Raw genomic sequence first — 25,263 nt, 5'->3', positions numbered from 1 at the left:
CACCTATTTGCCAACTCATCCACATTTCACCACAGACAGCCCAAAGGATGGGAAACCATTGTATAATCTAATTCACAGCATGTGAATCCAGAAAAGGATTCACACTGCAAAACGAAATGGTTTCTTACCTGTAAAAGTAGTTTTGCAGCTTGAAGAGTTTTCTGGACTCACATGCAACCCACCCACTACCCCAAGAAATGGGATAAGAAGCAAACAGGTCGGAGAAGAAAAAAAAAAAAGAAGGGAAACCGAGGAGAAAGAAGAAAAAAGAATCTGAAGATGGAAGCCACACACAGGAAATCCCAGGATGCCGTCTGTCACACAAAGGATGGACTAAGCACCAAATGGTGGTGGACTATGCCCCTGGGGAAAAAAAGACTAGAATGAAATGCAACTTTCAGGACCCAACCACTAGATGGCAGAATAATGCACAGCATGTGAATAAAGAAAACTGTTCCAGCTACAAAACTACTTCTACAGGTAAGAAACCATTTTGTTATCCGGATTTTTACAAGAAATTTCTAGTTTACCCCATAGTATCAAGTAATGGTCGTATATTGCTATTATAGACTTGAAGGAGGTGCCTTAATCACACCTTTATTGTAGAAATGTTGCCCATATACATTTTAGCAATAAGGAAAGTTAACACCTGAATTTCCCATTAGTCGTGAAGTGAAACATTCAGTTTAGAGCTCCTTTCTTGAACCTGTCTTAATGATTTATGCTAATGTTCCAATACAGCAAGCTTGGAAGATCACTTTATTGAAGTGCTATATTCGACTGATTAAATGGACTGTTTGTAATATGCCAATATCCTTCTCTGAAGTGCAAGTAAAAACCTGGTACAAAATAAAACTTGGGTAAAATCCAAGAATTTCCGTTTGTCAAATTATTGCTGGTGGTAGACTGTAACAATGGAAGAGTTGAGTGTCTGCAGTTGTTGTTTAACCTCAAACCCTTGTCTCATTGTGGTTAGAGGCCTGTACCAGAAGTGGAGGGTTCTAAACAGAGTCCTCACTTTGTGAATTTCCCCAGGTGCCTAAAAGGATCTGGAAATTTTGATAGCAATTCCCTCCAATGTTTGGTAGGTGGCTTTGTGCGACTGTCTGATCCATCCTAGATCTACTACTGGCCACTATATCTGCATCACCTCTGCCCACTGACATCAGTTCCTTTCTTTCCCCACCTTCCAATGCGAAGCAGAAGTTTTTCAAATCCTGGCAAATTGACAGAAGATTCTTTCCCTCAAATTTAACTATTGTGCAAGGGGCATGTCCTCACCAAAAACAGGTTTAAACCATGCAGGGACTGCAACCGCCACATATCTGTGGCTGACACCAATGATGCCTGGTCCTTCTGACTCTGCCTTGGGCATGGGTCGGTGTCATGTAACTGATGCTGATGAATAAGGTCACCCGCAACCACAAAGCCAAACTTGCTAACTTCCCAGGACGTTGAAGGCCATTCCATGGTCGAAATAGATGGTGCAGACTCACTCTGAGCCAATATCTGGACCATTCGTCTTTGAGGTCCAAAAACTTTTGTAAGTCAAAAAAGTAAGAGAAATACAGGAAATCAAAACAAGTCTGTCCCTCCACTTCCATCACTCAGATTTGCATGATGAACCAGGTACCTCCACTCATTCACTCACTGTATGTTCTCCAAATGCAGCCTTGCCTTGTGATCTGTCAACACTAGCGGCCTTCTGGAGCAGTTCTCGCATGTGTTGTGTGACAGTGGTGAATATCCTGTTAGCTGTCCCAGGGAACAAACAGCCAGCCCTGCAACACAATGCCACAGCCAAGTCACAGCGAAGTACTCCATTCACTCAGGCCTAGACAGGACCAACTTTCTAGGCATGACTAGAGTGGTCCTTATGTGCTACACCTGAATTCGCTCAGTGGCCTTTTCAGTGACATGCTACAATCCTTGATTGATATCTAGGATACCCTTTATTAGGTTTAAACCTATAATGATTGATAAAACCCCAGCAAAATGGGGACAACCCTCATCAATGTAGACATAGAAACCTGCAGAACCACAATCTAAACTTATGTTCAAAGAAAGGAAACTGAGAGAAGAGTCATTATTTATTTCTCTGTGGGCCAGCACAATGCAATTTTGTTATACAAAGTAGCAGCTAGAAAGACTGATGTAAGAGTATTATGCTTCAGTTTCGTTGTTTAGGTATGTCAGTAAAATATATCTTCTTCTTCCTTATGTTTCCTCCAGCGTTTCTTGCTTTGATTAAATGGGCAGATCATGGTTTAGGTCCGATCTAATTATTTTATACTCTGTGGAGAATCTGGGATTATTAAAATCATATTTGATCTTTTGGCAGTGTTCAATTCTTTCATGGACTGTTTAAATGGCTGACTCATGAGAATCATGCCAATACAAGCTATCACATTTACCCACAGACACGGAATGGTCAAACTCTTTGATACACCAGCCCACATTGCCAACAAGTCAATATTTCTAGCAGTTCACCAGTCAAACACGCCAGACTTTAACTATTCAATGCATTGGTAGTGATGCCACATATTGATGCCACATATTGCAAGAAGTTGTCATCAGACGGGAAGGGTCCTGGAAGCCCATTAACCAATAACTGCCATATTCCTGAGGGCACCTTGCCTGTGGTGCCTGGCTAACGGAAAAGTCGCTCCTGAGCCCTAGAATATGTGAACTCAGAGGTAGTTGGCTGATTTCCTGTTGCATCACCAGGACCACAAAAGCTGAGGAATCCCACAGTAGGCACAATTGCCTGATCACCACTAGCTGCAGCCGAGGAGACCAAGTCCCACTTCTTAAAAGTTGCATTCGTCTGCTTCTCCTGAGAGTCAGCGGAGTACAGTTTGGATGCCCAAGACTTACACTAGCCTTCACCAAAGGAAGCGGCTGGTTTTGCTGTGACAAGAGAGCAATAATCCTGTGGCAACTGGACTCTTGCTGGGCCTTGGAGGACTTTAATGGAAATCAACACCTGTGGCCAAAGTTGCTCCAAGACTGTTGGACAGAAGAGTAGACCAAGGAAGCAATTCCCTACCCGTTGACTGCACAGCATCCAGCAGCATCTTCAGTATCCTCTATGCGTTGTATCAGAACCACTCCATTGAAGTCTGTTTTGGTTCGCTTATAGAGCCTAGAACTGGACTTGAGACTACTTTGGTGACAAGGTAACTGTCCTAGAAATCCTGGCTCACTTGACCTCCTCCTTGTCGGAGTTGGTCGCCCAAAGCAGGCTGGAGTATCTGAATAAAAGTCTTAAAGTTTTACAAAGTTTTCAAAGTTTCCGCTGATCAGAGTAGTTGCCGATACTTGTTTGCATTTTTTTTCTTTTTATTAAACAGTTAGACAAAGAAGACTATGGTGACAGTAAACCTTTCAGTGTAGAAGGTAAAAACAGCAGCATCAACTGACAAGGTTGGGGAACCTTGTCCGAGAGGGACAGTCTTAGTTGCATGTCGTCATCATAGGATTTAGATATTGTGTGCCCAGATGATGTTGACCATAGAGATCTTGTATACATTGAAGAGGGAACCTTGAGGCACTCCAGCTTGCGGTCTTCTGAATAAGGCGCCAGGCTGTATTGGATGAAAGAGAAGAGACTTTAATATGCAAGACAACGGATACTGCTAGGATGAATTTTTAGGCAATGAGGTCACAGTAGTCTCTAATACGGCTCAGTAAATGGTATTGAAGACCTGCTTATAAGTGTTTTGGTGGTTGAAAGTATGACACCTTTACTGGTTGAGGTAACATGCCTTTAGCTTTTTGAAGCTGAAGTGAGAGACTGTGAGACTGTGGGACTGAAGTTGCTGAAGAGATGGTGATATTTGAAGCCAACTCTATTGGATGTGATTTTTATGCTCAAGGCTGTTGGCCACTATAGTGTTTGCAGGGGTGTGGAATTTATTAAAATATCTACTTGTCCATGGAACAGGTTGCCTCATAAAGCTACTTGTCCTGTAAATTAATCTGCATGTCCCTTTGGGAGTCATGTGTTGTGGTGTCAAATTAGGGCAGAAGTCTCATTATATAAGAGCTATGATAATAGCTTCTTTGATTATGCCAAGGCTAATACTGTAGTAGGGCTTGAATACTGGACAGTTCCTTATTCTTCCACTGGTTTGCAGATCTACATACTGGGTGGCGGAATCAGTAAGCAATTGTATTTTTCCACCGCTCCGCAGGTCTACATAGTGAGGGTGGAGGAATCAGTAAGCAGTAGTTTCGAGACTGGACTGCCCTTTTGTGTCTAGGCAAACATGCAAACCTACAAAATTGTAAGTTTTAAGTGTTTTCACCAATATTTCTCTAGTCTTTTCCCATACTGAGAAAGATTGGAAATGTATTCCTGACAAGGGCAGAAGTAAAACTTTCAGGGTTGGAAAAAAAACGTGGTTGGAGGGAAAGTGAACTTGTAAACGCTCAACAGATTTGCGCAACAGCACATCTACACATGCAAGTTTGCTTGTGATAAAATACAGTTCACAGATTTTCTAGGCATATGATTTCCTTTTCTACTTCTGTCAATTCTTGTGAATTCTTGAAATACGTAAATCTGCAGTAATGCAAAGACACACTTGATGGGCTTACTTTTGTGAGTTTCTTAAAGAATTTTGCCCGTAATTAGATCTGGCATTAACCATAACCTTTTTGTTTTTATTAAAATTCTATATCTTTCTCTACCCATCTGGTAGTTATAGTATGCTGCTCTTTCCCAAGGAGCATATTGGCACACAAAGAAGTGCCAGGAACTACTGTGGCAATGTGTGCTTTTTGAGACCAAAAAAATAATTTTGCTTTTTGCCAATGTATGTCACAGTGGCGAGGGCCTGACAGCTCCTACAACAATAAAGTTTTTACAAAAAACATGTCAAAACAAGACATGCTTTGACAAAGCTAAGTCTGACCACCAATACCAGACCTGTTGTCTTTGCTAGTGCTTGTTTTTTTTCATGTTTATAATCTTGTCGAAACTGGTTAGTGATTTTTTTTCAATTATAAATATTTTTGGGAAACACGAGCATGCATCAACACATTTTACTAAATGGTGCTTTTAAAAATTGGTACCTAAACTTTCACTGTAGTTTAGCAAAATGCTTTTTTGCCAGTTGCATTTTATTCTGAAAGAAAATATTTATCGATCTTGCTTTCAAGGTTCTGCAAATAGTTTCTTCTAATCAGAGCATTCTGGGAGCATTATATACTTTGCCTCATACTCCTAAGGTTTGCAAATGTGTGTGCTCAGTTTTTTGCTGGAACCACTGTCAAGTAGTACTTAAAACATTTATTTAGAGCGCTCACCCTAATAATAAAGGCTTTGCATTAATGAACCATAAATACAAGTTCGAACAGCATTAATATATGATCATAAATATTATCTCAAATGCATACAGTTCTCTTGCTTTTAAATTGTAAACTGGCAGCCAAAAGTGCTGCAGGGGATTGGGCCTACTTGTCCGACGAAATAAATATGAAAACTTGTTGTTCGTGACCTCAAACAATATGTCCTAGGCGTGGGGCTGTAGGAATTCCACAACCCTGCTGTTGGCATTTAAAAAAAAAAAAGACCAGGTTTTCAGGAGGCAGAGCAAGATTTTTTTGTTTGACTTTTTTTTTGTTCACGTGACATCTGTTCGGTGTTCCTTCTGGTTCAAGTGATGCTTTGTTTTGGAGCATTTGCGTTTGGCTATGGGTAGATGTATGGAAGCAGAGCAGTGAATTAGTGATAAGGAACCAACACCATTTTTAGCTTTGAAGGTGAAAGGGTAAAGAATCACAAATGTATTTCGTTTAGGACAGCAATGAGTCCAGCAGTGGGATTGGAATTATTATGAGAGACTTACGGAAGATCACCCTGCTACCTCAAAGAGAAATTAAGGGTGCAAGCCCGAAGGTGGCATGTTATTTGTGGGAAGGTAATGGTGTAGATTTGTCTTTACAGCCAACCCAGTTTTTGGTGACAGAAATCAAGTGAGCCTGTAAGGCCAATGGTAGTGACCATTTTACTCCACTTCTGTAAGGCACAACAAGTTTATGGTGAGTTGTTATCTGTTTCCAAGGGTCTGCTCTTAGGTTATTCCATATTAAGCATTCAAGGAAGGGCTGTGATAACTGAAGGGGTGTTTGTGGTATGATGTAAGATTCACAAACAAAGATGTATAAGCTCTTTATAGAGAGTACTTTGCACTTACAGGTGCTACATACTCGCTATACAAATTGGTAATAAAAGACAAAGGGGCTTTCTTCTGATCTTGTTATTTAGTGATTGAAAGAATTCTGTGTTTAGAACAAGACTGGCCAGGCCAGAGTCTGTATAGATTTTATTTTCCCTACCTTCGAACCACCACTATGAAAATACCCAGTTTCTATTTTCTAAAAACAATATTAGGAATGTTGAATTCAAAAATACTATATCTATTTTGTTTACTACTTTTTACTATTTTTGTAGTGACGTTTTTATATTAATTGCTCAGTCAATGCTGTGCCTGCTAAGTGATGTATTGTATTGAAAATCCCATTAAAAGCTACATTAATTCACTCATTGTGTAAGTTAGAACTGTCACAGTGTACATAAACTTAAGTAGTTCATTTGTTGCTATTGTTTTTGTCTGCAGTGATAACTGTACATTTTCAAAATGTAATGCAGGGGTGGAAAAAGGGACCAAGATGCTTTCAGGAAGATTGTTTTTATCCTTTGGACTACCTCAGACCTGTACCTGTGCACTCCATTAGGTGGTGGCAGATATTAGCCTCCTGTTAGTGTTAGGATCTCAAAATTTTTCTTTAACGACCATTTCGGAGTCCATGACCTTAAAGATCTCATTTTCACCTGTAGAATCCAATTTTCTGTCATCTAAGTGTTAGTTTGTATTCTGCTTCTTTCGATCAAACTGTTCTCCTTTTCTCCACAGTGCCAGAAACTACTAAGACCAGTTCAAGCCAGCCCCAACCTGCCGGTACCAGTACCAGCACTTCCACCAGCACTATTACCAGCAGCAGCAATGGCAAGCGTTCATGTGCTAACAGCCAACAGCCAGCCGCATCCCGTTACCTGCCCCGTGAGGTGCCTCCACGTTTCCGCCAGCAAGAACAGAAACAACTGTTAAAGAGAGGACAGCCACTGCCGACAGGGACCTTGACTTGTGCAGGCCCAGCACAAAGTACTAGCCAAGCTGGGGGAAGTCCCCCTCCTCTGCAGGGGGTAGGCTTGCTGCACCATCCAAGCAAGGCACAAATAGGTAAAAAATATATATTTATTCTAAATTGGATCAACGAAATGTCAGTCATCTGCTGATTTGCTATGCTCTGCCTGATCTTAGAAGAGATAGGCCAGTTTTCTAACATCAACACATCATTTTGAATTCTCTTTAAGTCATAAGTAAACCTGCGCTATTTTCTTAGTTTGTACTTCTGTGTTTATTGTCCTTCTTCAGTACACAGGTATAGTTCTGTGATTTATGTCATTGTCGTGTCTGGCGACATCAGTCACATTCAAGTAGAGTAGTAGTACAGAATAATAAAGCTTTATTGTTTCAAGTTAATATAAACCGTCACAATATTATCATACACTTATAAAATCTTCGATTACAAAAATTACAATTTTCCCACTGTTTATAGACTACTTGTTAATATTAAATATTTGGCTATAAGCTTTAATAACTGTACTTGGCATAAGCAGTCTAAAAAAAAGTGAGGTATATAAAAGTAATACAAATTCCTTGCTTCAAACGATGTAAGGGTGCTTGATGTTAAGATATCATTATTAGACTACTAAGGAGTATTTTAAAATGCCGGCGTACATGAATACATAATCCTCACTTCTAATAGCTCAGAGTATACCGTACTTAAAAATGTCGACTTTAAAAACCAAATAAAATGTTTGAAGTGCTAAGACAAATTAATCTCTGGTCATTAAAATGGCTGAGTGCTGCTGAGAATGTCCAGGGTACCCCAAAGTCTGTGCTGTAACCGAGGGTTATTGTTGATGTGGCTCTGGATCACTGCAATTATAATCTGTCCTACTAGGTACTCATAATTATTTTTCGCAAAATAAATTTCACAATCTTGCATCGGCTTTCTTGCTTTCCCAGTATCTGATTTTCCAGGATGTTAATAGATTCCCTATGACCGGTGGGATCAGGAGCTGGCTGGAAAGATGCCTTCCTGTTTTTTTCCCCCTGAAAAGTGAAGTTTCACATTGTTGTACAGTTAAAAACAGAAGAGTCCGGTAACAGGTAGCAAATATGAATGTATTGTTTCTTCTGTTCGGTTGACCCTTGGAGGAAACATGATAAATGTGCGTCAACATCTTGCACAATTTAAAGAATACATACATTTAAGATACGCACGCCAACTGGGATCTCTCTCTTGAGGAGCAATTGTGTAATGCTTCAGTGTGAAATGCTTGAAGTTTGTAGAATAAGGAAATGTAAACCCCTCCAACATCAGGAAGAGTTTGATTATAATTTAATTTCTTATTCTTGTGATGTCAAATCGAACCAGTTTACCCAGTGTTCTAAAATACCCCTGTAAAAAAACAATGTAGTTAGCACCATTTATACTGCATGATAGCAGAATAATGTAGAAATAGTTGTTTGCCTTCAAGATGTAACTCGCCTTGGAAATGATCCAAATTTAAAGTTCTTCTGCTCTACATGCTGGTCTAACGAGTCGGCTTTTGAATCAAAACATAACTTACTTTTAAGTAAAGGTTAAAATGCTGTAAATTTTATTTTTATGCTCATTATGAGTTTGGAGCTTTGAGCTCCCTCCTAATATATCTTTGTTTTTTTTTTCAGTCCTCAGAGTTGCCATTTTCAAATGGGTCACTCCCATGAAAACTACAGAATGGTGCCCAGTTGACACACTTCTGAAGAAGCACAAGGCTTTACTGATTTTATTAAAACTAACCAATCAAAGTGGACACCATTGAATTGGTCCCTGGCATTTTTTTACTTGCTTATGTCTCCTTGATACATACTTTCTTCTAACTCCCAATAAGTGTTATTACTTTTGAAGATCTGGCTGACTCGGTGCTTAATCTGGGTCTTTGGTTTCTAGTGGGTGGCAACAGCACTTATTTCTCCACATCGGAGATATTCCTAGAGACCGACAGAGGGGAAAAAGAAACCTAAGGAAAAGAAATACTATCTGTCAACAAGGGAAAACGCAGACACCTGTAAGAGTGATATTACGGGGCAGGGAGTGCATGGCAGTGATTTATTTATTTTATTTATTCATAGCATTTATTAAGCACACTGTCACCAGACTGATATACTGGAAGTGATAGCTTTTATTGTCTGAAGAATGGAAATGGCAGAGTTGGTATACAGGTGAGCTGTAATTATTTAGTGAAAGCCAGGTCTTCAAGGCTTTCCTGAATTTCAAAAAGTCCGTAAATGGTGGGTGGCAGCCTTGAGTGAAAAGGCTTGCCCTCCTTATTGTACCTTACAGAACCTATTTACCTAGATCATATTGGTAGTTGCTGAACTTAGGCGTCTTCCTGGAACATCTTTTCAGCCTGCATTGCAGAAGTGCAGAGCCCGTATTTTGGAAGGCCTTGAACGCAATACACATAGACTTGAAAGAGATCCTCTGTTCCACAGGGAGCTCATGGAGTTCCTTAAGGACATTGTATGGGGAGGATCTTCTAGCACTGTTTTAATGTCATTTTGCCTTCAACTTTCTGGACTCTCTGTAATCTATTAATCAAATAGTCAGGGGCTGCAAGAAGAAGGGCATTACAGTTGTCCAGTGTGCTGAGTAGAACACTGCTCGTAATTAATATTGCGTGTGCTGGCAACGCAGAAAACCACATTCTGAGGCTGCTAGCAGTGCGAAACAGGCCCCAGCCACTTTATTAACATGCTTCTCCAAGGACAGATTATTGTCAAAGTTGACTCCGAGATTCCATACTGCATTAGTAGGCCCGACTTCAGGACTGCGCACCCTTGCTATTTGCACTCTGACATTGTATAGTGCCAGCAGCGGGGGTCTGCGCTTTGGGCACCAGCATTTATTATTTTACTAATAAAGCACTGGGCCGACCACATATTGTTGCTTTTCAAAGGATATAAGAGAGTTTTTACAGCTTAAGAGTCCTAGCAATTGATGTTGGCGCTTTAAGTCTGTCGCCTGTGTAAAGGGATTCTAGATTTTACCACTCACCCTTTAAAAGAGGTGTGATGTTATACCACAGTATGTTTCTCACACACCTTTTAGGGTTATTTTTCATTGAGGAATCATCTTTGCTGATACATTTGCCCCTGTTCAGAGAATAGACTTTCATGTATAACATCAGTGATCATTACACATCTACCTTACATTATCTATTTTAATTTAGACAGTTATCAACGTTTTCATAAGTGCATTTTAGCAACCCCAAGTCAAATTCTTAGAATCAGTAAGCAGCCTTCTAATAGTACTTGATTGTTCTAACATCCAAAATGTATTATTCTACGTCTTAGCTTGTGCCATCTAAACTTTACCCTGCTAGATCTTTGAATTTGTTATATCGCAAAGTGTGCCTCCTCATTTCCTCTGTGTCTGCTCTGCAGATGGTAGAGCTTTTAAAGTATATAAGCTCACTACATAAACTGTGTACATGTGTGACTAAGATGCCACACCAAACCTATGAAAGTAGGCTTCATCCGATTTGGGGAGGAGAGTGATGGAGGTGAATCCAAACCTTCACAGTGTTAAACTGTCATTCATAAAAAATTACATCTCAAGCCATGCTGAATTGGTGCCAGAAAGATGTTTTTCTCGTGGAGACCTTCTCCACACTCACTGTGGAAGTATTTATTTTTCTTTCCCACGTGATAAGACACTTCTGATTTTCTCAAGATCAAATCTGTTTACTTCCCAGGGTGGGGAAAAGGCCTGTAAAATTAAAAAAGTATCTGATACACCCGCTTTCATATATAAAGTTGGGTATGTTTGACTCATATTAACTATTTACAGGTACCTAGGTGTTGTTTCTACACTTCGTGTGTACCCAAGCCCCAAATGAAACTGGTAGTGCCTCACTCTTAGTACCTCCTTACATCATAATTCTCACAGTTCAGTGAGACACTTCACAAGTATGTATGTAGCGTGTAATGCATTTTAACCACACCCGGAAAACAAGCACCCCCCCCATTTCATAGAAAGAAGAAAAAATCACACATGCTAACCCACAAATTTAAACTAAAACTGTAGATATGCTTTCATCGCTTCTAGAATATACTGGAAAATCAAAAGAAATGTCTTATGAATATGACATTAGATGTCTATAGCAATGATTGAGTAAAATAAAAATTAACCATAAAGTTGAGTAGGCAGCGTTAGGTATTTTCTGTAAAAAACTAAATAAATTAAGTAAAAAAAGTAACTGCTACTCGAAGAAAGACTATGCTTTTAGTTTCTGCCTATTTGCCATTGAGAAAAGGTTATGCCAATAGAAACTGAGCACACGTTTCATAGTTTGTGTCACATAACTAATCATAATCCTGGGCACTCAACTAGTAATGTTGATCAGTGGATAAAAATGCCGTAGGTAATTATTGGATAAGATAGATAAGATTGGATAAGATAGAGAAAATATTTTGAGGTAATTTCTTGATTGGCTAGGCAATCATTGAATTCATATTGTCATTGCATTCATATTGTCATTGCTGAAAGTAAGCATTCTGTTGGTTGAAGATGAGTTTCTCCTGCAAGATCTCTTTCGATGTATAATCTCTTAGTCTGGTATTGCTACATGTTATTTGCATAATTAATTTCAGGGACCCCAACTAAACAAGTGTGATCCTCCAGTTTGTATGTTTTATTTATAAAACACAGATTTAAATACGATGTGTGTTAACAAGATTTTCACCATCAAAAAGGACTCTAATGTCCAGATCATAACTTTCTCCTGGGTCCTACTGAAAGCAGGTTGATTAATATTCCGAGATAGGCGCTTAACAAGCGCTTTAAACCCATGAGAAAACATCTATTGCTTCTTTCTGTTCAAGTTGATGGCATTCATACTTTATTTTTTTTTTTACACAAACTTTGTTTTTATGAATCATAGTGCATATATCTTTTCGGCAGCAAAAAAACATATTAATAGTTAAAATCCTTTGGCTCTCTTAGCCATGCATTTAGTTGCTTACATATCTAATGTTTGAATCATCAATGCAACGTTCAACATCATATAAGATGAAACAAAATAGTGATAAACAATCCCGTTCCCACCCCCCTGTTGTCTTCTGCTTTTCAGTCTAACAGGGATAGTATTGGTATGGACGGCCACAGCGCACCTCAATAAAGCAACCCCCTGCTCACATATGCAAGTATTTGTTCTTGTGAAAGAGCCTATATATGGTAAATGATTGTGTAACCACTAAACGTTTGGGAGGGGAGGGTTAGGGGGGACAGGGGTGGGGGGGAGATTTACTGAGGAGGTGGTTTGGACGGAGCTAGCTAGCAGGGTTATTCGCTGGAGGGGAACAGCATGTATTAAGAGGTTCCATCGTGTACATCCTCATCCCCTTCACAAAATGCTTCTAATATGGCGTACCATTGCATTAAGATCGGTCTTTTACAGAGCCCCCTGTAGTCTTCGTGGCGTATTACCACGCTTTCAGTCTGCCCCCACTGTATAACTTTGTTACGCCATTGAGTTAATGGTGGCTCTTGTGAGGACTTTCAATGTCTAGTGAATAGGTGCTTTGCTAAAAGGAGAGTCAAATCTATGAAGCACATGGTGACTTTGGAGATGGAGGGTCGAGGACCCAGAATACATTGTTCAAATGTGTGCTAATGATTCCTCCCTGTTAAGTTATGGAGCATTTCCCCTACTTCTGGCCAGTAAGTGGTAAGCCTAGGGTATGCCCACATCGTGTGCATGAAGTCCGCATCTGAAGTAGCATCAGGGGCAATGTACCATAGTTATGGAAAACATCACATTAAGCCTGTGTGGTGTGTTGTACACTCAGTGTAGTATCAGGAACTGTATGAGCATACATTTTGTGTTGTGGGAGAGTATCTTAGCATATTTCGGAGAAAGTTCCATTCTTTATCCGTGAATTCTTTGTGTAGGTCCGCCGCCCATTTAAGTTCGAGACAGACGAACACATTTAGAGGTGTGCGCGGAGACTTCGGTATAGCCACTGTGTCCCATGGTGTGTAGTACCTGCAATAGTTCATTTGTTGTGGCTGTATCCCCTCTGGTGCCCAGTATTCACGGACATAGGCCAAAAGGCTGGCATGGGTGAGAGACAGTGTTTTGGGAAGTTTATGAGTTTATGTAAAGTCTATATTGGGACATTAGAGTGCCATTTTCGAATTGGTCTCCCAGTGTTCGTGGCCTGTCTTGTTCCCACTGGCGCATCATGTGGGCCAATAGGGTGCCTACGGGTGTTGGGAGCCCGCGCAATGGTATGTTTGGAGAGTAGGGGTTTGTGGAGTTTGTGTATCAGTGTCATCTTCCAGTATGTAAGGGCTGTGCGCATCAGGAGGTTAGAGTTTGTAGTTGGTGCAGCGGGGCTAGGTTGTAGCCATCGGTGCAGGGTCCACATTGGAGCATGTCAGTCGTGTACTGTATCTCCTCCAAATTGTGGCCAGCTAGCCAATATGAGAGGCATTGTAATCACCTATGCAGCAGGCCTTAAAATATGGGGCTCCCAGACCTCCTTCATCCGAGGGTCACTGCAGCTTTTTAAGACTCACCCCCACGGCGTCCGCTACCCCAAATCAGGTCTATCAATATAGAGTCTATGACCTTAAGTGTTTGGGCCGATACTACAGTCGGTAGATTTGTAAAATAATACAATAAACGTGGCAGCAGTACCATTTTCGCCAATGATAATCGGCCAGCCGTGGACAGTTGGAGTGTGGACCAAAAGGCTACCTGCAATCGGGCCCCTGCTATTGCCTGATCTAGGTTGCCTGGTAATATGTCTGGTAGCTCTTTGTATTTGTGGATGCCAAAGTATTGAAAGCAGGTTGGGGCTACTTTAATGTAAAGGGCTCCAAAGCGCACAATTGGATCTGTGTAAGCATCGTTAAAGGTACATACATTAGACTTGTTGGCATTAACCAATAGGTCAGAGAGTTCACCAAATTCAGATAATAGATCTGCGGTCACAACCAGGTTGATGTGTAAATCTCTGTAATAAAGGATCATATCATCTGCACAGAGCCATATCGAGTGGACTGTGTGGTTCGGTGTAATGCCCCAGCTCTCTGCGGTATGCCTGATGAGGTGTGCCAAAGGTTTCAATGCTAGCGCAAATAGGAGCAGGGACAGGGGGCACCCCTTTTTGGTACCCCAGCCTATATTATAGGTGGACAAGATGAGATGTACTGCCCGAGCTCTAGCCGTTGGTTCTGTGCATATCAACTGTACCCATCTAAGGTATTCAGCTGGTAACCCGAATGCCACTAGGACTGCCAACATGTAGTCCCAGTTGAGGGATTCAAATGCCTGTTGTATATCCAGTGGGAGGCAGCCCGCATTCAGATTCTGTCGCTTGGTGGCATCCATTAGCTTGAATAGAGGACGTATGTTCAGTGAGGTTTTGCACCGAGGTACAAAACAACTCTGGTCTGTGTGGAGTAAATGGGGAAGGAAAGGGGGTAGTGGGGATGCTAGGATCTTACTGAGAATTTTGTATTCTGTATTTAATAAGTATAGTGGCCTGTAAGATGACAGATCAGAGGGCGGCCTACCAGGTTTTAAGAGAGAGGTCACCAGCGCTTCTCGAGTAGTTGCAGGAGAACCCCCGATGTGAAAGAGGCATTATATAGTTTCTTCAGATGTGGCACCAGCTTAGCTGAATAGGTGGAGTAAAATTCCACCGGCAGGCCGTGTTAGCCAGGTGTTTTACTACGTGCCAGGGCTCTTATGTCTTGTATTCCATTAGAGGAAAAAGAGGCCTTGAGGGATTCCCTCTCTGTTGCCAGTACCCTAGGTAGTGTGACTTCGTCAAGGAACGTTGTTAATCGTGCATGGTCAGGGGGAGAGGGAGCTGCGTATAAGTCCACTTAATTCCGGAAAGCTGAGGTAATGTCAGTCTGAGTTACTGCAGTTTCCCCTGTAGGGGTCTGTGCGGACAGAATAGGTGTTGGTGATTGTTCCGATCATATCAGCTTACTTAGCGTCCCTACCTTGTCTGTTTTCATATGCCTTTTATGCATGTAGGTCCTATAGTCAATAATTCTAAGGCATGGGGGATGGTGGAGGGGTGAGAGCAGTCTCGATGAATATCCAATATTGAGTTGTATTCCCCTCCCAAAATCCAGGATATATGTGCCCAATCTGCCAATATGATGTGAGATGTGGAAAATATTTGTCCTGATCGTTATTTGAGGCGAATAAACATCCTATTATCGAGAATGTCCCGTCTAGGCAACCTTTTAGGAATACATAAGGGCCTTGTGTGTCAGTTTGTGAGGCCTGGATCTGCAGACGTACCCCCGCAGGTCCCCGGATCGTACCCCATAAGCGTAACTGAAGTATGAAGTGGAGAAGAGCTGCCTCCTCCATCTCGGGTGCAGCTTTTGAGCCTCTAGGCTGCTAAGGTGTGTTTGTTGAAGGTATGATGCTATATGTACATTGTATCTGAGCATTTGTGCTAGTACCCTGCCTCGTTTGCGAGGAGAGCCCAGTCCCCCTATGTTCGCTTGTAAGTACATTGTAAGTACTAGGTAGTATGTCCTTCATATAGCTTGTGTATAGTGAAAGGTGTATCACTCATGTACAGAATCTGTGCCCTCCATACCGGTAGTAACGACAGCAGAGGCTTAACAACAACCAAAGTCCCAAAATACTCAGTCCAGTGAAAAACGTTAGTTCGACCATTAAAGTTCTAATAACAGCACTAAATCAATAGTGAACCATGTGCCTACGCTTCTGGGAAGCATTGTCCAACTGTGGAGTGGTCTGAGAAGGCAGAGGGTATCATTAAAACCAACAATGGGCCCAGCCCCATGACCACTGTATAAGAGGATGGTGTTACAGGCTGTAAGTATGTGAAGGAGCCCATAGAGCCGCACTTCCAGGCCTAAGTTAGAGCCCTGCTAAACAGGGTGCTGGTCTGATGATCACAAAGAGTCAACATTGGATGCAATCTGGAGCGGGTGGGATACTTGCATCTGTCAAGCAAGTGTAGAGAGATGGGGTCTCCCCAGGTGACTGATCAGGAGTACGGCAATCAGAAAGTTATATGTGGGGGTAGATGGAGGTCTGTACTCATCAGCCCAACAAGTCGTTTACAGTCTGTGGTGTTATCGCTGGTAATAGAGCCATGCTGGCATCTGTGTCTGAGGCACTGTCATGGGATGAACTGGAGGCAGACAGGGGAGGGTCAGGGTCACACAGGGCTGTTATCGAGTGGAGGGCCTCGCGCTGGCTGTCCAGGGCCTGTTTGGGAGTTAGAGCTCCTATGGCGTGGGCCCCAGCACGTCTCCTCTTCAGTCTCTTCTGGGGCCGGCGTCCTGGTTGTGCTGGTAAAGAGCGTGGTTGAATATGTCCACCGGAGTCCAGATAGTGGAGGGCCAGCCAGTCTCAAGCATCCTCTGGGGTGTCGAAAAAATTGATGATTGGTCATGCACAATTTCAGTTTGGCAGAGAAAATGAAATGTAGGAGAGGCCAATGCTGCGCAAGAATTGCTTCACTACATGAAACGAGGAGCACTGCCATTGAACAGCCAGCGTGAAGTCTGGAAATAGCAAGATCTTTGCACCTTCGATTGTCAGCGGTGCGTTATCTTGAGCCGCTGTGACCAAGTGGTCCCTATCTCTGAAGTTGAGGATCTGTGCCACTGTACTTGGGGGTACCAAGGATTGGTCGTCTCGTTGGCACTCAGTGCGCCTTTTCCACTGTGAAGTACGACAAGCCCGTCAGGGCCACTGTCTTCTGGAGCCATGCTTCAATGTGTTGGGTGGGTTGGAGCCCCTCCATGCTTTCAGGCAGGCCAACATTTTGGAACGCTGTTGCTGCATCCTCTGCAGGTGATTGGAGTTATTCCACCTGTTTGTGTAGTTGTGATATCAGTGTGGTCTGGCCTGCAAATTCGGGTGTTAATGTGGAAAGGGACTGCTCAGTGCTTTTGACTCTGCTAAATTCCTTTGTTCATACTTGAGCAGAGTGATGTCCGTGGTAATGTCCCCAAGCTGCTGTTCTAATGCCATCCTGCAGTAGCATATTTCTTGCAGTATAATATCCAGTTTGCCATGAGGGTGGTATCACTGTGGGAGGCACGTAGTTGGCAGAGAACATGGTGGAAAAGTCTTCGTAGAGTGGGGAGCGCGAATAACAGCTTATATTTAGTTTAGTTTGCCTGGTCTTAGTCCGCCCTATTGTGTCTCTCCAAGGGAGTCCGAATAGTACAGATAGGCTGTGGTCTTCAGTACTGGTGAGGGGTGCCCATTAAGTCAAGAGATCAGGTTTAAAGCTTTATAGGGCCCACTTCTCAGGGATGCCCATGAGGCTGAGGGGAAGGTGTAGCGACGGTGTACATACATGCTCTACTCCTACTGGATGCGTGCCTCAGTTATAGAAAAAAAAGCTTGGCTGCGATTTGATCAACCCCTAGAGGACCGTGTCATGAGCACAGGTAAGTAGTGCTTATGGGCAAATTGTTGCTTGCCGGCAGTGACGCTAATGTTATGACTGGTGGCCCCCAATGGCAGCAATATTCTATACTCCCCATCCAAGGTGCCCTGCAACGGTGATCTCAAGGCCGGGTCTCTGGTGCCGAGTCCACAGGCGTGGCAGATGAGCCGAGGGTCAGTGGGCCTCTGTGTCCCTCAGTCTCCAGGCCGGAGGTTGGGGGGAGGTGGCCTTTGGGAGCAGCAGTATACTTGCAGTTTCTGCTAAGGTGCGCTGTACTTAGCCATTAGTCAATGTTGCTGCTGGCTGCATTTGTGACCTGTATGGATCTGTGTCCTGGTATGAATCTGTTGCCCCAACCCCATCCCCCAACCCGTTTGCCCAACTCCTTACTGCCCATCTGATGCTCCCACAAAGCGCTGATCCAATGTCTGAGGCGCCAATCTCAGGCCCCGTTGGCAAGGCTGCAGGACGGGCTAGCAGAAGCCTTGTGATCTTCAGGCTTCGTCCCTGCTCATATGAACGTCTATGGCTGACGACTGCCCAGGAGACATCAGGGCTGCAGCATCCACATGGCCTACAACAACACACTGATCCGGCCGGCCGGCCGCCAACCCTGGCTGGAGCCACGTCCTCACAGCCAGGGCCGTGGCAGAGCGAGCAGGCAGTCAGGCGCACAGGTGTTCTACCGCACTTGCCAGGCTCCTTTGGCCTCCCTGGGCCACCGGCTCTCAAGCACGCCATAGCCTCAGATGCAGGTCATGCTCTGGTGCAGGATGGCTCACACTTCTTCAGTACTCCTCCCAAGTCGTTTGTTTCAGTGGGCTGCAGAGTTAGAGGAGGGTTTTATGCAGCAGATTGGGTGGATGCCTATAGATTAGGCAGATAACTGCTCGGATGTAGGGTCCTGATCTGTGAGCTTCGCAGTCACACATCTGCCATCTTAGGTGGTTCGACATGCCACCCAAGGGCATTCATAGTTGTGCATTCTTTCACAACTTACTCCTTCAGACACAATGGAGTACATGACGAGACTTCAAGTAGGTTTTGAACAGCAGAGGAAATGAAGGGAATCCCTAGCAAAACCCTGGAAGGTTAAAAAAAAAAAAAAAAAAAAAAAAAAAACAAGTTCCACAATCTCTTGGTTTCACATATTATTAAGAATTATCTATTATTTGTGTCCTCCAATTAATGTGATCTTTATTGCTACAGTTCCTGGAATTCAGCTGAGGACTGACTCCGCTTATCAAATGCGCAGGAGCCTGGAAGGAACCCTCAGAAAGCCTTATTCAGGCTTCACTGAGGAAAGTATTAGTTCCTAACATACTGTACACTATGGAAGGTGCTCACTTGATCCCTTGTATTTGTTTCCAGAAACCTGAGGACCTATACGTTGGCTCACGCCAATGTATCGTGGCTTTTCTTGCATCTTATTTGACTCAGTTCTGGACTGTGCTTGCAAATGTAATTTGTGAGCAAGAAGGTGCAGTAATGGTGTATCTGTTGACATCGTTGGTCACCTGCTTCTCTAGACTTTGTCATGACCTGATTTAGAAGCCATTGTATAACTATCTTTCACACACTGTCAGACTGTGCTTCCCTTAGTTTTACTCCTGTAGTTCTTTTTCTCTCACAATCTACTCTGTGAGTCTTCTTCTGAGGGAAGCCTCTAAAGACAAAGCAGGTTGCTTTAGAGACACTTATTAACCACGTAAATCAGCCAAATAATGTGCCATCTTTTTATTCTACTAACCTCCCAAAACGTTCATTTATATATTTCTTTCCAACCAATACCAGTCTATGATTCTTGTTGAGATGAATTGGTCCCAGGACCCAAACGGATTGTAACTATAGCCCATTTATAGCTGCTCTGTTTGAGATAACTACATTCAACCCGGCTCTCAAATTGACCAGCGTCTTAGTCACCAAGCCTTGTCACACTAAGGAAGGAAAAAAGAAAACATTCCAGACTTCAGAGCGGAAAGAAAAACCTGGAACTTTAAAGGCATGGGCTCAATATTTATACATGTTTGTGTTGTGAAAAAAATATTAATTTCTTCTTGTCCTAGTTGAAATCTTGATTGCTCTCTTGTACTCCTTTATAACCTGTTAGACTGGAATTCATTGAAACTGCTTTAAGCTATAGGTTGTAGAATCTGATAAGTGGAGTCATGGATGCAGTTGTGGTCCTTTTGAAACTTCCTCTACCCTCATTCCGGTGACAACTGCCAAACTTTAGAACTCTCCCACTGTTGGAACGAGAATGTTACTGCATAGTAAACAGACCTATTCATCTGCCCTGACTTTACTGCTTGACTGTTGTTTGGAATAGTTTATAGAAAGGTGGTTTGGAAGGTGAAGGAAAGGGAAGGCTCTGGACAGTTGCAGTGTTTCCAACCCAGTGCAGGAGGGATGGCCTAAAGGAGTAACTGATAATGGACCTTAATTTGTTGTGAAGCAGATGAAAAAACAATTTGTGTGATAATTGTGTTAACAGCCATCACACAGCCTTGTATTATACAAGAGAAATGGCCTTGTAGAACGGTTTAACTGAGTGGTGTCTGAAAGTGTACAGTTGATTGCATGCAGTGACTTACGTTAGACGAAAAAAATAAAAATGTTGTGAAATTATAGAACTACACCTCATGGAGATATGGAAGTTTACATAATTTTTTCACTAAAAAAAGCAGAACAACATCTAGAGTGTATCCTTGTTGGATGCAGTGCAACAAGATCGCTTGATGCAATTAGTATGATGTGAGAGAGTAGGCAAATCAGAAACTTTATCAAGCAAGACATGAAACACTGGTCAATTGTACAATGTGCAATCTAGGTGGATTATTGGGTTCAGTCCAGGAAAGAAAGAATTGGCAAAAAAGGGAGCTGTTTGATCTCCTCCATGCAAGCTTTGTAAGAAAATAAGGTAGGATTGCAGGAAACAGATGTTTGGAATGCTCGGAATTTGACAAAATGTCCTCCTGCAGACGTGCAGTAGTTTTGTACTCAGTAATTTATTGTTCTTTTTTGTGTCATTGTTTATTCTAACATTACTGCTGTTATCTGTTGTTTCCATTTTGTTGTATAAGGAAAAGTGATGTTCTATTTGAAATATTTTATAGAATCGAGTGTTAGAATTGTGAAATGTAATCGAATGTTATGGAAAGGGAGGGGTCCGGGCTGTGGCAGTTCGTGCGGATGGGAACAGATGGAGGACACTTGTTTTAAGCTTAATAATCATACCTTTATTCCTGATGCGTTGAGGTCTAATTGACTGTATGTGAAACTGGTTACACAACTTATTTGGTCCCTAGCATCAAACCAACCTAGCATGTGTACAGATGCCCGAACCTGTGCCTGATAATCTAAGTTGCAGAACAATCATTAACCTGGAAAGGTGCACAAAGCGTACCCTCGTAATGTGTCTAAGACTACTGTCCATGCTGCGTGATTTCCCATAAATCAACCATAGCAATGTACTTAGGTTTTGTGAATCAATGTGACTTGACTTTTATCTGTCAAGAGGAGGAGAGTCTGCTGACCCTTCTCATGCTATGTTCAGATGTTATGTGAACCCCAGAATCTTCTGCTGGCCTTCTATGCATGCATGCATGTATGTACATGAATGTGCAGTGAATTTTAGCACATGTATTTTGGTACGGGTCTTGAGTACTGGGACCAGTGGGATCTATTTTGTTTGATCCTTTGTTTAGCAGGTCACAAGATAGAGAAAAATAGTTTCCCCAGACAGCGGAAGAATATTGACTGCATTCCTGTGGCTTCAGGGTTGACATCCAGACACTGAAAAGAGGGAATGTGGAGACAGGGTTCCCTTGAGAACCTTGTTAGCAAACATCTGCTTAGTAGTGCTCCAAAAGCCCTGCTTGGTGGTAGAAGGTTGGAGTGAGGGATGGGAATGCAGTTTCTGTTATTCAAGTTGGGAAATTTGTAGGCAGGTCCTGCCCTTTTGTCTGTCCCCGATTCAGGAAGGCTGATAATGGCCTGGTGTAGCTAGATCGCACACTTCATCTTTCCCTTGTTTAGGATGCACCGACTCTTTGGAGTACCCATTTTACCTGAATTGATCTGTATTCACCTGGAAGTGGTCATGATAGACTTTAGCCTCACTCTGCCTTCTGTGAGTAAAATAATTTCTCTGTCCCATGGATCATCTGAGGCTTCTAGTGGGCTCCATAAGGCCTACTGCAGAAATGGTGCACCTATCGGAAGATTCTTTGTTGACCTGGTATGTTGTATGTCCTTTTAGTCACTCTTTAGGGGACACTCTCCTTTTATCTGTTCTCATGTCCTAATGAAGTTGCCTCATTTATATGCTAATGAAACATGTCGACCAGCCATGTTGGTATGCATTTTTAGCATTACAGTGAGTGAGGCTATTAAATATTATACACCCATTTGAAAACATTTTTAATGATTCTCTGATGTAAACCTACTTCAGGTTTTGAGGACATCCAGCACCATTAGGGAGTAGATGTTTCTCCATCCTTTTTCAGAAGCAGTTAAGGGTGAGATACCTGCAGAATTTTCATCTTGCCCCATACAGTGAAGTGCTCATGGGTTATACAAAGCTATTTCCTGTTTTTCGCCACATCTTTGGCCAATCCTTTAGGCATCAGGGAGCTTGATGCCAGTGATCTGAAACTCAGGAAACAGCAGAAACAGAGTTTTTTTTTCACAAAGAGCTGCATGAACATAAAAACGTATTGAGAGGTTTTGAATAATTTTTGTTGTTGTAGTTTTTAGTTGACTGAGTGTCCACTAAACAAATGTTGTGTTAGGAGCGCAGTGGCATTTGAGAAGCACATCTAAAGTATGCCCCTCAATAAACCTGCAGAAACTATAAATGAATTAGTAAGCATCTTTATTTATTTCAGCACTTTTAGTTAGGAGTATTACTCCTGTTTTAGCTGTTCTAATACTTGAATATGAAAAAAAATCCTTGAGCTCCCCAAATTTGTTTTTGTTTTTTTTGTTATACAACCCCATTGCTACCTGCTGTGAGCCAACACCTTGCACACGGCTGCATCTGAGGAACAGCCCAAAAATGACATTTGAAAGAAAACTACACCAACTAGTTGCAAGACCTTAAATTGTGTATCCACAGTCTAGAAAGTGGGTTACAAACCTCCCCACCTTGTTACAGTTCTTCATGACCAAGGAAGGAAGTGCTAAGTAAGGTACTTAAAGGACTCCTATCTAACCAGGGTTGGTGTCTGCATGACACAGTCAAAGCCCAGAATTTGCTGGCTGTCCCTGGGAGCCTAGACAGAGCTGACCCATGTCATGAGGGGTTTCCCTTCACGACTCCAACAGTGCACCACATGCATAAATTAAGATCAAGAAATAATCATATGCTTTCCATATCCCTACAATGCCAAAACTCCCAAAGTCCAGATGTGCTGCTGCCTAACTCCAGGTGAATCCAATGGAGTAGCTGCTGTTATCGCTGAAGACTGATCCTAGACCAGAGGCCATATATTTACCTACCAAATGAGCATCCCACATGATCTGAGGTTTGGGACAGCAACTACCCAATATAGCCACCTATCAGATCCTGGCTTAGAGCCTGCATCTGGTAGCACAGGCTCCCACTGATCAGGCCTGCCATGTTGTTCACCCGCAGTGGACCAAGTCCTGACTGAAGCTGCCATTACTGTCACATGTCAGCAGAGCCACTGCTGACCGCACTGACAGGAAGAATGCCCTTCATCGCCACACAACCGCAGCAGCACAAGCCTGTAACTGAGCATCCAACATAAAAGATTGAGTTAGACTTGCAGACAGTGTTCGAGTTTGAGCTGTTGAACTGAGCTATGAAGTACACTGCATCAAAGCCATTTAATGAAATGCACCTATTCCTAATATATGCCTACACTTGGGCTAGAAGGCGCATCATTAATAGAGAAGCACGTAGAACAAGATGGCGTGTGTTAACGCTTATTTAGGAATTGCATTTGGAAGCACAACCCCCTAAGTCGAGCCCCATTAAATTAAGTAGTTTTTCTATGTTTTTAAAGTGCTTTCTTTTTTTCTAAGATCAGAACAGGGTTGGACAGTGGCATATTGTTGCTGTTTGGCTATTCAGTTTTGAGCTCCCAGAGAAGCCTTGGATTGCTTGCTCTTGCTACCTAGTGAGGTAAGTGTGGAAAGGGTGTTCTTGGACAAATAGCAAAGCCATATTACGCAAGGATCCCAGGACACCAGTGGCAAACGACCTCAGGGTCTGCCCTGTGACACCACCCTAGACCCTATGTCTGACACTCAGAACGATCACCAAAATGTGATACATGTATGAATCAACGTTAAGATATAGTTGAACCAACACACCAGGGATGCAGGTTCTAGGCAGGGGGTGGAGGTTGGGTGGTGTATATAACACTTAGAAAAATTCCCATCCTTTCCTCACTGAAAACAATTCTGTTGACGTAAGGCAAAGCCCAGACTACGCATAAGAGGATCTACCTCTCAGGATGTTAAGAAAATTACAGTTGATCAAGTCTTTTCCATTTGACTGCATGCCAGTTTCCAAGAAGGATTTAATTGTCATATAAAGTCTCATTGGAGTTTAAGAGATTAGGTTTCCTTTTTGTCCCTTACTCTCCTCTTGAACCGATTTTTTTTTTTTTTTTTTAAGTTTGAACTTTGCTGAAGACTGATGAGTGTGGTAAATGAAAATGCAAACACCGATATATCACAGTTGAGCAATAACACAAGAGATCATCTACAAAAAATTACAGAATTAAACGGCATTTTATATTTTAAAGTGATCAATTTGGGAAGATATGTTTCAGTTTCATATAAAAACAAACAGTAGCAGCTAGTCAGGTGGAAGGTAATAGAGTTCCAGAGCTTAGAGTGCAGTGGAGGAAAAAGCTTGATTGAGTGAGATTTCTTTGCCAATGGGCTCTCGACCCGTCTGTCAGACTTGCTGCCATTTGAGAATCATCTAACTGAGATCCATCTAACTGAGATCCAGAGTGTTGTTGCTAAATAAATAGGTTATGTGGTGAAAATCCTTATATGTTAGTCAAGAAAGCTTAAAATGAATTTGTCTCAAGTGGTAGACAATGCATTGTTTAAAAATGAGATAATGTCTTCATAGAAGATTATTGAACTGAAGAGTTGCAAAACAAGATGTTTCTGCAGATGTTTCTGCCCTCCCAACCCAGGTATTTTCTGTTTGGCTGGATAATCTGAAACTCAATCAACGGACTGTGTTCTGGAAAATTGGAAAACACAAGACTAAGAGATTGTTTAGAAAGTTCCAAACTGGATATTCAACCAAATTCTAATGTTGACAGTGCCAGTGTTCCGTTTAATTCCTGCATTGCAGGAACCTAGATGAGGTGTTGCCTCTTAAATCTGGGATTATACATTGTAAAGTGCCGTCAGTATTTTCAAGAACTGACTGACTAAAAGGACATTTATACGGTTAGACAGGATTTGGCGACAAGATTATTCTCAGCTAGGAAAAGAAGCATATGAAATAGAACATAGAATATGTATAAAGGGCTTGTAAAAGCCTCCAGGTGTAGCTATTATCAAAATAATTTTTTCTCCTGCAGCTAGCCCTGTTAAAGAAGTTATTACAGTCTACAACTCTATAGTAAAAAGTATTCAGCCTCTTCCTGGGGTGTTACCTTTTTTCTTT

At 42.2% G+C, this 25,263-nt stretch overlaps 1 protein-coding gene across 12 annotated transcripts in view; it reads left to right on the top strand.

Annotated features, from left to right (window-relative positions):
• TNRC6C (trinucleotide repeat containing adaptor 6C) overlaps positions 1-25,263 on the top strand; it is a 700,889-nt gene that overhangs the window by 186,087 nt on the left and 489,539 nt on the right. For all 12 annotated transcript variants that reach the window (XM_069200257.1, XM_069200259.1, XM_069200258.1 and 9 more), the window contains exon 4: positions 6,924-7,250. In XM_069200257.1, coding sequence (XP_069056358.1) covers positions 6,924-7,250 — 327 coding nt within the window. The remainder of the gene's footprint in view (positions 1-6,923; positions 7,251-25,263) is intronic.

Source organism: Pleurodeles waltl, chromosome 7, assembly GCF_031143425.1.
Source record: "Pleurodeles waltl isolate 20211129_DDA chromosome 7, aPleWal1.hap1.20221129, whole genome shotgun sequence".
In the NCBI taxonomy this organism is placed as follows: Eukaryota; Metazoa; Chordata; class Amphibia; order Caudata; family Salamandridae; genus Pleurodeles; species Pleurodeles waltl.
The sequence above is the reverse complement of the archived record's forward strand: the minus strand, read 5'-3'. Positions and strand labels throughout refer to the sequence as shown.